The 12,125-nt window shown below is 45.3% G+C and overlaps 1 protein-coding gene across 6 annotated transcripts in view; it reads right to left on the bottom strand.

Annotated features, from left to right (window-relative positions):
* Positions 1 to 12,125, bottom strand: part of LOC100742360 (integrin alpha-PS2) — a 76,155-nt gene that overhangs the window by 2,167 nt on the left and 61,863 nt on the right. For 3 of the 6 annotated variants that reach the window (XM_003494408.4, XM_033324324.1, XM_033324322.1), the window contains 7 exons: positions 7,990 to 8,038; positions 7,236 to 7,316; positions 5,298 to 5,473; positions 4,759 to 4,997; positions 3,755 to 4,370; positions 2,625 to 3,527; positions 25 to 2,118 (listed from right to left, as the gene is read on the bottom strand). In XM_003494408.4, coding sequence (XP_003494456.1) covers positions 25 to 2,118; positions 2,625 to 3,527; positions 3,755 to 4,370; positions 4,759 to 4,997; positions 5,298 to 5,473; positions 7,236 to 7,316; positions 7,990 to 8,038 — 4,158 coding nt within the window. The remainder of the gene's footprint in view (positions 1 to 24; positions 2,119 to 2,624; positions 3,528 to 3,754; positions 4,371 to 4,758; positions 4,998 to 5,297; positions 5,474 to 7,235; positions 7,317 to 7,989; positions 8,039 to 12,125) is intronic. The other 3 variants (XM_012393090.3, XM_033324325.1, XM_033324323.1) reach the window with 1 other exon arrangement.

Raw genomic sequence — 12,125 nt, 5'->3', positions numbered from 1 at the left:
ATCGCTTAATTTGCATAAACAAACCTTGTGCAGCAGGAAAATAAGCAGTAATAGGATGATCGTTCCAGCGCAGGCAGAGAGTACCACGACCCAGAGCGGAATAACATCCGGCGCAGATGGTGTTATGCTTGGCTCGACGTTCGTCTTAATTTCGTGGCTCTTGGTCACCTGTTCGGCAGGTGCGCCTATGAACGGTTGCTTGGTGACTTGTGCCTCCAATCGAGTCGAAACCCTGACTTTTTCCTGCAGAGCGACCTTCTTCAGCGTTCTTGCGTCCACTCTGTACCTAGCTCCGATCCAAACTTCCTGGTCCTTCTTCAGTGGACCCAAAACGCATCTCAGCATCACGCATTTGGCTGTCTTGCAAAGACTAACCGGTTCCTGCTTTCTTAGATCGCTCTCGTAATCTTCCTCGTCGAATTCTGCTTCTGGCATTAAAGGGTCGTTTTCAAGATCCCTAGGTATTCTATGGAGCTTCTCGAATTTTTTAAATTCCCTCACATTAACCATATCGCTTTCTCGCCTGAATCTAGAACCATCGTTGGAATTTGGAATCTTAGTCGATAAACGTTCCTCGGGAGTATCGCGGTTCTCTCTTCCGTAGACTCTGCTAGTTACTCTTCTGTCTTCTATTCTTCTTTCCTCGTGCGTGCTGGTATACTTGGACTCGTAGTCGCTTCCTATGCCAGCAGCTTGGCTAGATTCCTCGTTCCAGGATTTACTGTAACCCTTCGTTTCGTATTCGCTGCCGGTTCTACCTCCCTGGTAACTATATGGATCCAACGTATAGGTTCTTTCCTCGGTGTAGGTAAACGAGCCCTGCAGAGGGAATCTGCGACCATCTTTGAGCACGATGAACCCTTTTCCGCTCGAATCGACCAGAAGTTCACCCTCTATCTTCAAGAATCTACCGTCTCTGGTCTCCGTAGATCCAGAAACGTAACTCTCTCCTCCGTAACGGTCCTGAAGAGGGAACGTAGATCCATCTTGAAACTCTATATACTCCCTTCTGTCGGCAGAATTTCGGAATCTTCCCATGAACTGAACATATTGTTTGCCCTGTCTGTTGAACAATTCGTAACCAGTCGCTGACTTCGATAAGGATCCAAAGAGTCGCGCCAGGTCCTGCGTGGAGCTGACGTTACGTAGTTGGAATCCGAATTCACCTCCTCGTACAGTTTCTTCTCGATCACCGCTGATGAAACCACTCTGAACTCCACGATGTTCGGAGGAACTGCCGTAACGTTTCTCCTGCTCCAGCCTATATTCCTCTTCCTCTATTCTTCTTCGTTGTTCCTCCTGTTGCCTTCGTATCTCTTCTTCTTGCTGTTGTCTTCGTTCCTCCTCCTGTCTCTTCCTCATCTCCTCGTCCGCCCTTCTGCGTTCTTCTTCCTGTCTTCTCTGATAATACAAACGTTCTTGCTCCTCTCGTTGTCTTTGCGCAGCCATGTGTTGTTCCTTTTTTCTCTGACGTTCCAATCGAGCCTCCTCCTCGCGTTCACGTTGCGCCTGTCGTTGTCTTAATAGCTCCTGGTAGCTTTCATCGTTCTCGTTTACGTTAGAGCCGTATCTATCCGACGAAGACGAGCGACCACCAGAAACGCTGGTCTCGCCCCAGCGGTTTACGAAGGTTTCGGAATGGTTCACGTACGATCCATGGCCTCCTTCGAAGTCTGGTACTCTTGCACCTAGACTGTTACCGTCACTGGGCCGGAAACCACCGCCCAACGTAGCCGTCTCTCCGTAACCGCCAGACTCCGTGTGAAAAACCACGCCTCTGTTGCCAGCGGCTAAGTCTGCCGTATTTATAGAGCTGGTCCCTGAATTGTTTTGAGTGTAGGTGGTGATCAGGACGTCCGGCTTGCTCCCAGTGTCGGATAATTGGAACCTTCTTGTTTCGCTGGTGATCGCTTTAGACGAAGACGAGGAGGAATGACGAGATTTCTGGATGTTGGAACTGTCTCCGGTGTTGATCTCGGACTCTTCTTTCTGGGACAGTTTACTTTTGTCCACGTCGAAGCCTCGTTGCACGTTAATCGTTCTGCCTGATTGCGATTCGTCCAGGATCACTCCCGATGGATCTGGATGATGCCAGTACATACTTCTGCGTTGGTCCAGCTGTAATTAGCATACGAATATATTACTTTTCATCCGAATGTTATCATTCGTTCGATCGATTTAAGCGAACGTTCTCTATTTCGAGACGAGAAGTTATTTTCGCAAAGATCGCTTCTTCCATCGCTTAACCTGCCTTCGGCTATTTCTTTTTAATTTAATCGGCACTTACGCGCGAGCCAAACGATTCCTGTATCCGATAGCGTTCCATCGAAGCGAAACGATTTACAAATGCATCGAAAAAGCCGGCAATTTGTGAGTCTAACGACTCGGTGAAAGCGATTGGTCAGAAAAGAATTGTAATCTCGACTTGTGTAAGTGTATGGGACGATCAAGAAATGAATACACATATTCGTACAAAGCTCAAGTGTACGATACAATGGATCGAATGCGATTTTCTTAAAAAATGTATCATAATTATACGATAACGGACTGAGTGAAAGTGTCGGCGATTGGCAGTAAGGCTGTCAAAGTGTTGCAATAAAAATATAATAAGTCTCGAAACATACCTTCAGACTAAGATAATTTGCATTGGCAGGTTCACAGGCGATGGGTCCAGAAGTTTCCGGCTGCTCCAACAAATACAGCAACGTGTCTCCGGCCAAGGTTTGAGCAGGCCAAATAAGAAAAGCCTCTGCTTCGATAACGTCCGACGGACCCTGGTTCCGAATAGTATAATTGTGCGTCATAGCTGGTCCAAACTCTGCCTCCGTAGTAACATTTATCTCGCTGGTATAATTATCCGGATTGTAATACAGATCTTTCGGTTTACTTTCACCGTCTATTCGTAGATCGGTCTCGATCCAAATTGGCAATCTCAAGGTATACGTATTATCGTCGGTCGTATACGGATTCTCAGGATTGGTGGTGTTCACGTCCATTTCGAACTCGTAAATCGGCTTCATTCCATGCGACGTGACAGGTTGCAACAACACTCTGAATTTAACTAATCCGTTCTTCTGCAATGGATTGCCAATATCGCAACGAAGAGTATTGTTATTCGATTGTTTGGGCGCCGAACATTGAACAGGCACCCCCATAGTCTCGATCTTCTCCACTTTGATGTAATCGATACCAGCGGGTAGTTTCAAGTTGTACGTCGACTCGAAAGCGTCCTCTCCCATGTTCTGCACCAACACGTCTAGCTGCAGCCGTTTGCCGGAGCCTAGCAGGTACTTCTGCACGTTCGATGTCACGTTCATCTGCAGATCTGGGATACACACGTTGTCGGGGCCGCAGTTCTTTCTGATAGACAGAGAGTCCTTCCTGGATGTCGTGGAGCCCAGAACGGGACGCAACGAGAGTCTAGGGTCTCTCGGTCGAGTGTCTTCGTAGCGTTCCTCGTCGAGACTCATCCGCATCTCGGCGTCCAGGGATGTAAGCTTGTCGCGAATGTTCGGTGTCACGTATACCTATAGATGGTGCAAGGGATTCTGGTTAATTAGATCTGACGAGTCAAAGTTTCGGACAATCATGACTAAAAATGCAACAAATAGAATTTTGTCTCTACGTTTACTTCTTTTTGATTAAATGATACTTGAGAGTTTTTGGTAGCGAAACTTGAAAATTTCCAATCAAGTTCTCCGATTAATTGATAAAAGTTGTTCGCCGAGAAGCAAGTGAAATGATTTAGACGAACCTGAACGGTGCGACAGAACTGTCGTTCGCGATCGACCATGATCGTTCGATTCATCGTGTTCCTTCCCTCCAGCTCCAAGAAGAACAATCTCGGACTCTTTGTCTTCTTCACGTCCAGGGCGTACTGAATATTGAAATTATGCCTCGAGAAAACACCTTCTCCGCTATATTTGAAACAAGCTCTCAGAGGAAGGCAAGTGACTCTGCTGCCGTCCGATAGAGTACAATTTCTATCGTCCAGAGAGATCAACTTCGACTCCAGATCGAAAGACACGTACGAATCCATCTTGATGACTGGCCTGGATCTGAAGAATACAGCGGTGGCAGATTCGTAAGCACCGACCACCAAATCTGGATAACGATTTCCATCGAGATCGAGGCCACCAGACACGGAAAATCCAAACGTGCTCACGGGTACATCGAGGTTTTCAGCGTAGATCACCTGGGAATACTTTTCGAGAACGCCGGTTGACGAACCGTGATAGATGTACACGGCACCGTGACCACGTAAACCACCGTAAGGAGCACCCACCACGAAGTCACCATAACCGTCACGGTCGATGTCCCCCAGAGAGGCCAGTGACAAGCCGAATCGTCCGCGGTTGCTCTCTCCGTCCCTGGATAACGATAAGCAATTATCGCGGGAGTTCAACGATCCGCGTGTTCTCGAGTTCTGGCTGATCCTCAGGATCTTCCTTGCAACTAGTTTCAGCCACGCATAACGACGATTCGTTCGTGTGGCAACGAAATTCAATCGCGACAGACACGAGTGTTCTCTTTTCTACGATAGTAACTTTAAATCGGACAATTGTCTACGTTCTTTGGGAAGAACTGTTTATCAGTATGGCTTGGGTCGGTCACCTGGTAAGTAAAGTATCCGCTAACGGAATTATAAACGAAAGGAATATCACGCGTAAAAATTGAAAATCGTGATCGACGCCTCTGGAATATCGTCGAACTTTTGACTGATAACGCGCGTGTAACAAGAACGAGACGAGACGGTACCTAGAGTCAACTTTGCGGAATTTTTCAGCTCCAACGCCTTGATAGATCACGTACACCCTTCCGGTCTCGATGGTCATTTCCGGGTTATCTGGCACCGTGTACATAGGCGCACCAACTATAAGATCGTCTAGTCCATCGCCATCGATGTCGCCAGAAGCAACGGCGTAACCGAAGTAAGCTCCCATTTGCTCTCCGGTGATGTTGCGATGATTCGTCATGTTCGAGGTAAAGATAATGACCTATGATCGAAGATTTTTCGTTAATTTCATACGAAGCCTGGTGTTTCACGATGGTCGAACGATATCTCGCTTCTATCTTGACCGATCGAATTTCCTCGTTAACTTGTTTCTCGATGCGACGATTTAATAAAGAATCATTTCTAACAAGTCTCAATCGTCCGAATTCGTACGGTTTCCGCGAAGAAACAGGCGAACGAACGATCTCTCTCGGTAGGTTACTTTCTCTACGAGAGAGAATTAATTTCCGATGCCGCGACTTCTTTTCTTTCGAATTACCGCGTTAATATTTCATGAGCATACTTTGCCGAGGAGATCGGAGCCACGAGGTACGCCGACGGCGGTGCCGCTGTCACCGTTTCCAATAAAATCGCCGGTCGTGACAGAGTAACCCATGTAGCTATCGTCCTCGGTGGCTGGCCCTTCCTTCGTGAACATTATTCTCGCGCGGCTGTTCAACGGCTGTGAAAACGCTTGGCCTGTAAAGCAATCGATGCAGTCAATCACCAAGTTGTACCTACGATTTCAGACACATACTTTCCCAAACGTATTTGCTTTCTGACTACGATCCAGCGAAACGCGCACTCACACGAAATAGGAATTTAATATCTGTGAGAAACTTGGATCGATATAGAATGGTCGATCGTAACATGGGAAATATCCGCGAGAATATTAACAAGAAAGCTAGCAACGTGCGATGTCAGAAGAATTATCTGATCGCAAGTACGGCTATAATACAAAGTATCGATTACTCGGTCGTATAATTGATCCGACTAGACCAAATTTAAACGACGAAGAAAATTTAGCGAACCGATAGGAACGTTACTTCTCGACTTTGTACGCGTTTCAATTTAAAATACAGATATTTCGCATCTTACGATATATTCTACGTTCGTTGTTTACGATACTAAGCTGCGCGATTTAAAGCTACGTCCTATTGCATTTGGATAGCCACTTGAAATCGGAATAAAGTCGGAAAATCGTAGTCAAAAAACGTTGGTAACGATACACGCTCGTAAAGCGGCGCTTTTGTGATTAATCCAGCTTCTAAGCGCAGCTCTATCGACGACGCTGATATTATTCCGATGGTCGCCACTACTATGCAACTGCGACTAAACGTCAACAACCAAGGAGACTCTTTCGAGTCTAATTAGAAATTATTATTGTTACTACAGACTGGCTTCGTATTATTATTCTCTGGCTGCAACGCGAAGCTGCGAAGGAAGCGGGCCTGCACCAGTTAAACACTGCCACCCTCGTCTCACCTGGCAGTAATTAATAAGTAATCATAGCATACGGTGCATTAATCATCAATCGGATATTAATCACTGAGGGGGAGGAGCGTCAGAGGCGTCACAAGCCTCAAACTGTCAAGCATACAAGATTATACTCTACGTTAATTGCAAACTAATGTACGGAACAAAGGATGCTCTTTGCTCCCTCTCTTTCTTTTCTTTCCCTTTTTTATTCTTTTCTTTTTTTCTTTTCTCTTTATTTTTTGCATTTACGATATTCTTGAGCGTGACAGTTCAACACGAGTTCGTTCGAATCGTTATTAATCACAGGCGTCGGGTTAATCGCGGTAAATCCGCATGAGTGGAAGCCAGATGAATATGGAATTATTGGAAATTGATTATTTGGGGGCCAAGCAAACGAATGCCGCGATCGCGTGGCAAATAATCTCATCGTTTCGAATTTATCGCGAACACCATCGATGCGGGGATCGATATTCGTGATACGCAGAATGAAACGTCCAGGGGAGTGCCGATAAATATCTCTGGTTTGCTTTTCAAGAGAAGAATATGTCCGCGAGTATCAAGAAGTAGGAAATAAAAGTTGAATTTGCGATTAAGCGAAACGGTAATTATTTATCGTTAAACGAAATATTCCCCTGCGTAAATTCTCAGAACTCGATATAATTAGCAACGTTACCACGCTACGACGTTACATCGAGACGAAGATAAAAGGAAAACAGCTCCGCTCTCGAAATAACGTCGTATCTTTTGGAAACAACAGAGATATTCGATCGGAATACCGTACTTCCTTGAACGCTGCACGCTGTGAAGTTTCAAAAAAACTCAATACGAAAAGATCACGGAGCATGAAGCAACGTTTGTTAATGAACGCCGTCGTTAAGAAAACATGGCGGCAGATTAGAGGTGTTGAAAACAGGGGGCTGGTTTTAAACGACACATTTGTTTATCTTTCGTTTGATTAGGGGCGCCTGCAAGTACGCGATACCTGATGCATCTGCTTCGGGGATGACAAACATCGTCGCTAAGAACTCCAATCTCAATGCGGTGCTGATCGAGTATATCTGACCTGGAATCGTTCAACGAAAGCCTTCTAAATCACTTCAAACACCCACTGAGCACGTGTGGTCGCGATGTATTACGTGTTGCAGTTCCGTTGCCCAGGCGTTATGAAAGCTCGAGCTCCGACTTGTTTCTCTTTTTTATTAGCGGCCCAGTGACCGTTCACCGTCCAATTAGTGGGTGTAAATGGGGATTTAATTTTGCCGACCGCAATTCTGCCGAGTATTTTTTAGAAGCCCAATTGGTTTAGGGAGGTCCGGGGAATTCCTTGATTCGAATAACGTTTCCATTTTTACAATACGTGCAATTTAAATTCCATCGATCGTTGAGATTCTCCGTAAGCCTTGGAAACTTTCGAAAGTCGAGATTCAACGAATCTTTGTAATTTTATTTTTTATGAAAATTCGTAACAAACGACTCGAGTTGCTCGAGTTGTCTCGTACTGAAAGAGACTTTCAAACGGTCTGAAATTAGATATTCGAAGAAACGGTAACAATTTCTATCGCGAATCGTCCTGTGTTTCCAGCTTCTTCGAATATCCCAATTAAATGGAAATCAAAATAGGATCGATACGCGTATGTACAAGTCGAACAAGATGTCGGTGTCTCAAGGTGGTATCGATTGTGAAATTGTCGACCTAAATCGAACCGTGGAAGCGGTATACCACGAAAGAACCTTACCTTGCCAGTACCAACTTCCTGGCGCTCCGATGAACAGCCTCTCACCGTTCTGAAACGAATAGAAAGGCACTCCATTAGAGAAATTAATCGACGTCGAATAACTAACCACGGGAAACGTTTTACGATGTACTTATTTTTTATCGGACAAACTCATTCCTTCTTTTCCCGAATACTTAATAGAATTCTTGGGATTACTTTCACCAGTGTGTTAGACGATACCTCTTTACGTATCAGAAGCATCGTGCATCCGATAGATTTTTTATTTAAACGTCACATTGCATTCAAAAGTTACGCTCGTTCGAGATTTCGATCTTGTTTTTAATTTAATGGCAACGCGGTAGGATGGTAATGGAAAGGAACGAAGTCTGCATCGAGGTATTTCATTTTCACTTGGGGGCTTGTGCTGTGACGCGATCACAGTCGCTAACAGAGTAAGTTGATAAATTCTTCTCCTTTTTTAGTGGATTGCACGTGCGATCGAGACGACGATGTTCGTATAATTTCCGTATACAAGACGCGCGTGGAACACTCACGAGCAACAACGAGCGCGATCACCGGCTCGCGATTTTTCCCAGCCACGGGCGCTGTAACCAGGAAACGGACGCACCCACGAAAGTTCAACTTTTCTTCAATCGAGAAGATAATGGTGCAGATAAGGGACGTGGCTCGCGCGCACGAGCCCGAGACGCGATAAATCAGCGACTCGTACGTATGCTAGTCGCGTGTCTATGCGGCGCGTTGCGCGTCACGCATGTTAAATCGGTTTCGCGAATCGTGGCCTTCGCGATCCAGCGTTCGCGACCATCGCGACGCCCGTTTGCGGAAAAATCAAGCAACAGCCACTGTGAAATCCCTGGTAACTGGCAAGAGCAGCGAGAACCGTTTCTTCGGTCGTTGAAGAAATCGCAAGAACGTGCTTACAATTTACGAAGCGAGGATCGAGAACGTTTAGGTTCGAACGTTTAGGGATCAGCGTTAAGCTGCTAAACTAAGTCGAAAATGTAGAACGAAATTTTGTCGTACTTCGCTTTACACAAAGCTAGCGATATTCCACGTTATCGCCAATCAACTTTTTCAACGCGAGCTTCGAAGATTTCCGACAGAAACTCGACGATCGATTAAACCGATCGTATCATCCGCCAACTTTTAATCGATTACGATTAAAAGTCGATTACTCGGCATTCTACGCGTACGTGTTTTTTGATCTAAATGTAGCATCTTTGGAACGCGTGATACGTTACGCAAGCCTACCGATATTTACGTACGACCCCGTACTCGTTACAGTAGCTCGGACTCCGCGGAAAGCCGAAGACAAATATAGACGAGATGAGCGGTTCGATTAAAAGTCAATAAATTGCGAAGCATGTAACGTAACTGGAGAACGTGTCGCAACATTTGGCAGCCGGTGATAAAACAACGCTCTTCAGCCACGTTCACACACGCTTCTCTCCTCCGATGCTCGACCGTGCACTTAATCGGCGCATGAATTACTCGAGTGCCACTCGAAATCATCGACATACCTCTGTATCGCGGCCGAACCTTCCTATCGGTCGTTCCCATGCGGCGGTCGCAGACGAACTTTCACGCTGTTACTCGTCTGACGCGTACGAAGTTATACTACTTGCTGCGACGCGACTGCCAGGCCGTGAAAAAAAATATGGAATTCACAAGAGGTTCGTACAGTATAGAAAGAGTGTCAAAGTTGAGATCGAACGGCTTGCAACACCAAGCAGACAGTTGCGATATTTAAATCGTATCCATCTGGAAGAGCAAGGAAGGTATAGGTTTTATATCTAAAAGCGCACAGCTTTGTCGTTACGAGTATCGGTCGACTATGAATTTGTTTAAAGAAATAATTTCATTTTGATGGGTTCAAATGATCGAAGAAACAGAACCGTCTTCTTATTACAACAGCTCCTTCAATTCGTATCGAAGAAACGAAAGAAGAAGGTATAGCCAGCTAAGGAAATACTCTTAACAAATCGATCGTCGTTCTAAATCTATGAAATTTTAGAGAAAAATTAGGAATCGTCGATATACCGTGGCGAATAGTTCCGCTAATTTTTATAAACGCAATTTTTCTCAACGCACAAAGCACCGCCGTTAATTCGCTAATTGCCCGTTTAGTAGCATTAATAGAGAGATGAAATGCAATCGTTCCAATTAATTCCATTTATCGTGTATGATCGGACGATCGTCCGCGTTATTAGAACTTAATATTCCATTACGCGGCTAACGATGGAAGAAGGTCTCGTCAGCGGCGTATTTACCGAAGTCGAAAGCTAGCAAAGTCGACTTCCTGCCACGCGATGCCTTTACGTTTTACACGACGTAACGGTACGTGTTGCACGGCCTTATCTAACGGCGATGCAACAGTAGTAGAGATTATGTCCCGCATACATATTAATCAACGTTCCGTAACAGAATGATCGATAGAGACTAAATGCAAATTCACGGTTGACGGTGATATCGAACGATACGAATAGCATCGGAGATGACAACGGACTTCTTTTTCTCGAGATCGTACTTTGCATTGAGTTTGAGTTCTTGGATTAGGTTCGAGTCAAAGCGGAATCGAATATAAATTACGTTAGGCTTGTATCGAGGAATGCAAATGGTATACTACGAGTGTAATGGTTACAAAGTGACTATAAAGATCGTACAATGACTATAATAGAGTGACCCCCTAGGAGTCGCTATAATTGCTGCGAATTGAACGCACGAAACGACTATAATTATTACGAAACAGCCAGGAACGATTTGCGGATGATCATGAGCATAATGTAACCATGAATTCTCGGAACGTGACTATAGTAAATGCTCATAGCCGTGCGATTACGCGACTCTTAAAACTACGAACATATGCTTCCTGGACTTTTTCCCATCGCAAATTCTACGTGTCTTCTGGCTGCTAGTTTTCATAAATAGCGTCCCCCTGCACTGACCTTCGCGCGAAAAGCAAACCCACGATTCCGCTTAAGTATCGCCGGGATCAAAGTGTTAATCGCGGGACAATGTCGGTGTACTCTCTTGGGATGCACCTACGCGCCGATGCAGTCGTACGCCCACGCGCGCACGGAACGTTTCACGGTGAAGGAAACGCGAGGATCGTAAGAAGATCGAACGAAGAACGAGAAGTACGGAAATACCAGAGAGAAGAAGATTAGGCGAAGACGCGAACGAGCGAGGGGGAAAGACGGTGTCAGAGTTCAAGCGAGCGGTTGTTGAACGCGACGGCGACATTTGTTAGACCACGTGCGATAGATAGATTGGGCAGCCGTTGAATATTTCCGAGATGCTCGAGTGGTGGAAATTGACATTGGAAAACTTAAGAGAATATGCCTGTTTTTAAGCTCTGTGAATTATATACGAATTATCGAAACCTGTTCCTGCGTTTCTAGCTTTCTTTATCAGATCTACAGTTCGTTTTCGTTGCGTCGAAGTAGAATGGTAGAAGATGGCCGATTTTTGCGAACCGCAGGCACCAGAAATATCTACGGGACATGGTTCTGTAGGTTCCACGAAATTATAAAAGCATGCTTTCTTATCGGCAATATGACGAGAAAGTTGTGAAAAAAAAAAGAAGTTGAAGTATCGAGCGAAGAGAGCGAGAAATTGGTAATCGCTAACTTCGAACGATCGTAGCTTTGTAACAAATGGATGAAATTGAAAAACTGAAAGGCCATTTTGCGGATAAAAGTTAATATTTATACTGTACGTCAAAGATAGCTGACGAAACTATTTTTTAATGTTCCTAGAAAACACCGATACCCCTTTACTGCCAAACTATCGACGTTTCAGCTCCGTTGTTTCTAACAGCGTAAAAATCTAACTTCGGAACGCAACGGTATAAATTACAAGGTAGAACATAATTCATCTTCGTTTCCCAGAGTTCCAGCGTCAGAGCTTCTCCCGGAAGGAACTAAAAAGCCAGGCGGTGGACGAAAATCCGACAAAAGAAGAGGACGGAGCAAAAAGTTTCGCTAGCGACGCGGAACGCAGTCGATAGCTCTGGCACGAAGTTAAAACGCGAAAATGTGACGGCACCGCGAGCGGATCGCCCGGCTCAGTCGCAGCGAAAGGGCCGTGTCTAGTTTCGTTTTACTCTGCTTATCATGAGAAATGGCGGCCGTTTG

This window comes from Bombus impatiens, unplaced genomic scaffold (assembly GCF_000188095.3).
Source record: "Bombus impatiens unplaced genomic scaffold, BIMP_2.2 scf_2222, whole genome shotgun sequence".
NCBI lineage: Eukaryota > Metazoa > Arthropoda > Insecta > Hymenoptera > Apidae > Bombus > Bombus impatiens.
This window is presented reverse-complemented; position numbering and strand designations above follow the sequence as displayed.